The 6,228-nt window shown below is 36.8% G+C and overlaps 1 protein-coding gene across 1 annotated transcript; it reads left to right on the top strand.

Annotated features, from left to right (window-relative positions):
• The first annotated feature begins 919 nt into the window (after positions 1 to 919).
• Positions 920 to 5,972, top strand: LOC114439876 (uncharacterized). The gene is made up of 9 exons (XM_028412073.1): positions 920 to 1,313; positions 1,534 to 1,696; positions 1,793 to 1,985; positions 3,102 to 3,209; positions 3,823 to 3,930; positions 4,555 to 4,662; positions 5,283 to 5,339; positions 5,567 to 5,846; positions 5,941 to 5,972. Exons 1-9 carry the CDS (start codon positions 1,211 to 1,213, stop codon positions 5,970 to 5,972), a joined length of 1,152 nt encoding a protein of 383 aa, XP_028267874.1. The 5' UTR covers positions 920 to 1,210.
• The last annotated feature ends 256 nt before the right edge of the window (positions 5,973 to 6,228 follow it).

Below are 6,228 nucleotides of genomic sequence, written 5' to 3'. Positions count from 1 at the left end.
CACATCTGACTAATCACATTTGAGTGGACAAAGACACATGTTGAAGACAAATATCTTCTTATCTCCACAGTGCAGCTTCCTTCACAGTGCTACCACACTGCCTGCAAACACACTCCAGGTGGGGCTAAAAGGGTTAAGTGAAGCCAACTGATACCTGTGTGTGTGTGTGTGTGTGTGTGTGTGTTTGTGTGTGTGTGTGTGTGTGTTCTGGTAATCATCACCCTGTGGGGACTGCAGACTGTTTACACAGTCACGCAAAGGGGACCGGTTACAGAGTGGGGACCAAAAATGCGGTCCCCATAAGGATAACTGCTTTAAATCAATAAACAAGTTGTTCTAAAGGTGCCTGTGTGGTTTTTAGCTTTGGCCCAAAATGCATGTTTTTTGGTTAGTGTGTGTGTGTGTGGGCTTCAACCCTACGCCCCCTAACACTTTTTTGGTGCTACTACATTCCCTGCTTCTCACACACACTTCTTCCAAATATGGTTGGGTGCCGCCCACTTCCTGGTCCTCATTAGGAATGATTAGGAAAGCAAGGTGTTGTTTTCAGTGTTAAAGACCGAAAGCCGCATGGTGGATGATAAACCAGGTTATTTACTGCAATATTCCTCAAAGGAGCTGTCTCCTCTGTCCAGAGGTGAAAGTGAGAGATACAAGGTAAGCACATGTGCATAACAATTAATTATAAACATTAGATTGATGAAATAACTTTAGCTAGTAAGATTGCTAACTTCCCTGGTAGCTCTAAGTTGCTACAAGGCTTATTTCATGCTAACGTAAAGACTTGGATGATAACTCTGGGAGGTAATGTGGTTACATTTATTCAGTTAACATTGTAACGTATCTCTGTAATAGCTGTACTTTTCTCGGCTGAGGTCTTCATTTTACATGGAATTAAAAACAACTACTGGGCATAAATTAAAGCAGCTTCATGCAATATCAAGAAATGTATTCATGAAATGTAAGTTATAGTAGAAATCATTTTAATTAATTGTGTGAGGCTACAGAGGGAAGATTTGAATGATTTTGTGAGAAATTTAATAGTTGATATATTGAGTGAGAGCTTTACTATATGACCATTGTACAAGAAGTACACAGAGGGTCTGTTCCTCAGGGTGTGTATCCATTTCAGTTTCAAATAGATAAATAAATGTACTGGTAATGTAAATAAAAGTCACACTAATTTGTAAAATCCTTTATGCAGTAGGAAATGCCACGGCGTGTAAGCCCTCTTAATGATGCCTACCATCATGTTGCTACAAAGACTGACAAAACAGCCAAACTGGAAGTCAGGTATATTGACACAGTGAAAGGTAAGGTGCAGTCTTTCGTGATTGATCAGTTAAAAAGCTACATAACTTATCTGCTGTACATCTAATACTAAACAAAGTACATTAACTAAACACTGATTTGCAGTGCAGTTTCTGTGTCATTCTCATCCGTTGTATGTAAGTGGTATGTTCTTTTAGTACATATGAGCATAGACGATTTTAAAATAGAATAACTGTGAGGTTTTTATTTTGTCTTTTACAGGGCGTGGTGTGTTTGCTAAGGGTCCAATTAGCAAAGGAGATTTTGTTGTTGAATATAGAGGAGATATGATAAGTGATGATGAGTCTCAGAGAAGAAGAAGACTTTACCACAGATCATGTCAAGGATTTATGTTTGATTTCAACTGGAGGGAAAAGATATGGTGGTAAGACAACTAAGATATGCTCCTTGTACACAATGCTGCAACATGTAAAAAATACTGAAAAAAATAAATTCCTGTTCTCGTTTTCATCTTTTCAAGCATTGATGCCTCTAGAGAAGATGGATCCTTCGGGCGCCTTGTTAATGATGATTACAAACATCCGAACTGCAAGATGAAAAAAATCAAGGTGAATGAAAAACCACACCTCTGCCTGTTTGCCTTGAATGACATTAAAGAAGGAGAAGAGATCACTTATGACTATGGAGGCGAAGACTACCCATGGAGAACACAGGTATGTTAGTATAAACTGTATAAAATGGCTCATAATGTTGCAGAAAGATAAAATGTATGTCTGCTTTTCTTCAAGTAAAAGTTCAAGTAAAATGAATGGGGAGATAAGGACAAATAAAACCATGCTGACAGAAAACTTAAAAACAAAAGCGTTAAACACAAACTGAGTATTCTTAGAGGAACAAGAGGCATGGCAGTATGAAATCACACACAACTTAATGTGTCAGATATGATACTGCAAACATTTACCAGCTTACTGCCAAATATAATGCCAAAATGAAACCCCCTTGGGATTAAGTATTTATGATTCTGACTCTGATTAAAACATGAAATGAAATGCTGAATTCTCTGCATTTTATGAAATGGAGAGAAATGGACATAAAACGACAAAAATGTAAACAGACTGCCAGCATTGCTCCGATTATGGATGACTATAATCATCCACTGTCACTACCAGAGACTGACATTGATAATGGGACCTGTCCCAGCAGCACTGATCAACAGGTACAGTCATGTGTGTTCCTTACGTCTAATCCTTCAGTGTATTTGTGGTCAAAGGTTAAATTTTTTTAAATCATTTTAAAGAAGTTAATGTGGTAGTGGAAGACTGTTTTTGTGGAAATCTAGTGATAATCATTACATCTAAACAATTTTCTATAATGAATACAGATGGTCAGTGGTAGAAGAATGTTCAGGGTTGATCTGAACATTTACAAATGTTTGTTTGTGTCTTAATTCTTACTGTAAAAAGGACACTTACGGGGTCCCCACAAGACACACACATGTACTCACACTCTTTTAGTAGACCTTTTGATTTGGGGCAGAAACTGGACAAACTGGTCCCCATAAGGAACTTTATCACTGTGTGTCAAATGTCCCCACAAAGGACACATTTTCACAGTGTGTAAGCACAGAGACTGGTTGTTAGAACCAGATTTTATAATGTAAATTTCATGTTTTCTATATGAATTCTGGTCCAGATCAGTATACGTCAGTTTAGTGATGCAGTTTAAGTAAATATTTTTCCTTATTTGCATATTTCAGTACATTAGTGCTTAATTTCAGCATTTTGTTATCTTGTTTCATGTTATAAAATATTGTAAATATGCCTTTACAGACTGCCTTCATTGAACTTGTTCCCGTGGCAACGGATGACACCCCTCTTCCCTCACTACAAGAGACTGACATTGATAATGGGACCTGTCCCAGCAGCACTGATCAACAGGTACAGTCATGTGTGTTCCTTACGTCTAATCCTTCAGTGTATTTGTGGTCAAAGGTTAAATTTTTTTAAATCATTTTAAAGAAGTTAATGTGGTAGTGGAAGACTGTTTTTGTGGAAATCTAGTGATAATCATTACATCTAAACAATTTTCTATAATGAATACAGATGGTCAGTGGTAGAAGAATGTTCAGGGTTGATCTGAACATTTACAAATGTTTGTTTGTGTCTTAATTCTTACTGTAAAAAGGACACTTACGGGGTCCCCACAAGACACACACATGTACTCACACTCTTTTAGTAGACCTTTTGATTTGGGGCAGAAACTGGACAAACTGGTCCCCATAAGGAACTTTATCACTGTGTGTCAAATGTCCCCACAAAGGACACATTTTCACAGTGTGTAAGCACAGAGACTGGTTGTTAGAACCAGATTTTATAATGTAAATTTCATGTTTTCTATATGAATTCTGGTCCAGATCAGTATACGTCAGTTTAGTGATGCAGTTTAAGTAAATATTTTTCCTTATTTGCATATTTCAGTACATTAGTGCTTAATTTCAGCATTTTGTTATCTTGTTTCATGTTATAAAATATTGTAAATATGCCTTTACAGACTGCCTTCATTGAACTTGTTCCCGTGGCAACGGATGACACCCCTCTTCCCTCACTACAAGAGACTGACATTGATAATGGGACCTGTCCCAGCAGCACTGATCAACAGGTACAGTCATGTGTGTTCTTTACGTCTAATCCTGCAGTGTATTTGTGGTCAAAGGTTACATTTTTATCATTTTAAAGAAGTTAATGTAGTAGTGGAAGACTGTTTTTGTGGAAATCTAGTGATAATCATTACATCTAAACAATTTTCTATAATGAATACAGATGGTCAGTGGTAGAAGAATGTTCAGGGTTAATTTGAACATTTACAAATGTTTGTTTGTGTCTTAATTCTTACTCTAAAATGGACACTTACGGGGTCCCCACAAGACACATTCATACACACATGTACTCACACTCTTTTAGTAGACCTTTTGATTTGGGGCAGAAACTGGACAAACTGGTCCCCATAAGGAACTGTATCACTGTGTGTCAAATGTCCCCACAAAGGACACATTTTCACAGTGTGTAAGCACAGAGACTGGTTGTTAGAAGCAGATTTTATAATGTAAATTTCATGTTTTCTATATGAATTCTGGTCCAGATCAGTATACGTCAGTTTAGTGATGCAGTTTAAGTAAATATTTTTCCTTATTTGCATATTTCAGTACATTAGTGCTTAATTTCAGCATTTTGTTATCTTGTTTCATGTTATAAAATATTTTAACTATAAAATATGTCTTTACAGACTGCCTTCATTGAACTTGTTCCCATGGCAACAGATGACACCCCTCTTCCCTCACTACAAGAGACTGACATTGATAATGGGACCTGTCCCAGCAGCACTGATCAACAGGTACAGTCATGTGTGTTTCTTACATCTAATCCTGCAGTGTATTTGTGGTCAAAGGTTACATTTTTATCATTTTGAAGACGTTAATGTGGTAATGGAAGACTGTTTTTGTGGAAATCTAGTGATAATCATTACATCTAAACAATTTTCTATAATGAATACAGATGGTCAGTGGTAGAAGAATGTTCCGGGTTAATCTGAACATTTACAAATGTTTGTTTGTGTCTTAATTCTTACTCTAAAATGGACACTTACGGGGTCCCCACAAGACACACACATGTACTCACACTCTTTTAGTAGACCTTTTGATTTGGGGCAGAAACTGGACAAACTGGTCCCCATAAGGAACTGTATCACTGTGTGTCAAATGTCCCCACAAAGGACACATTCTTCACAGTGTGTAAGCACAGAGACTGGTTAGAAAAAAGTACTCTTATTACTTAATCTATTAATTGTTTTCTCATATTGGTAATATGTATCTCATCTAAACAATAGTTTAAAAAATGTTTTATCCGCATATCACATATGTGCTTATTAATTTGAGTATTTTGTCATTTAATTTTGATTTTTGTTTTACTGTACTTGAGATAAAATGTCATTTATACTTTCTTTTTCTGACAAAGTTTTGTAATGAAGATGAGATTGAGGTACCAAGACTGAGACGCACCAAAAGTGTCATAGTAAGTTCTTAATTTTGTACTATCAATCATTTCTGTTTCTCCTAATTCATTTATTTAAAATCATCAAGTGACTTGTGAAGTCTAATCTGAGAAAGAATAAACGATCACCTTTTTTAAAATTTCTACGTTTTACAAACAATATATATAACAATTATATATCTTAATTTACTTCAATCATTTGTGATCATAGTACAGCTCTACGTATTCATAATATTTTTTCTTTTCAGATGAAAGACATAGATCTTGAAGATTCCCCAGAACTATATGATACAACATCAGGAAGTGCTGATGATTACATTCCAGATACCACATGTGAAAGTGATAGTGACACTGACACTGGCCTTAAAGCAAACACAAGGACAACACGCCGGTCTGTTGATGAAAAACTGGAGGATTCCAGGTCAGGAAGTTCCCCTGTCTGTGACACCACAACACCATACCAAATCACTGCTGACAGAGTTTCTCTGCCATCTGATGACACTGAAGCAGAAGAGGAGCCTTCTTCAAGTCAGGCTGTAAATGACTGCATAGTTGTTAGCACATGCCAAAAAAGAGGGGGAAAAAGAGTGTATGACAAGAGGCACTACTGCTTGTATTGCAGTAAGCCCAATGCCAAGATGGCAAGGCATCTAGAACGTGCACATCAAAATAAACCCGATGTAGCCAAAGCGATAAGCTTTCCAAAGGGTTCCAAAGAGAGAAGAAAACAATTAGATCACATTCGCAAGAAAGGAAACTTTGCACATAATGCTGCTGTTATTGAATCAGGAAAAGGGGAACTAGTTCCCTCTAAACGACCATCTAAAGAAGCACAGGGAAATGACTTCATGCACTGTGCATACTGTCAAGGATTGTTCAAAAGAAAAGTCCTTTGGCGACATATGCGTCA

The sequence above is a fragment of the Parambassis ranga genome, chromosome 8 (genome assembly GCF_900634625.1).
Source record: "Parambassis ranga chromosome 8, fParRan2.1, whole genome shotgun sequence".
NCBI classification, from domain to species: Eukaryota; Metazoa; Chordata; class Actinopteri; family Ambassidae; genus Parambassis; species Parambassis ranga.
The sequence above is the reverse complement of the archived record's forward strand: the minus strand, read 5'-3'. Positions and strand labels throughout refer to the sequence as shown.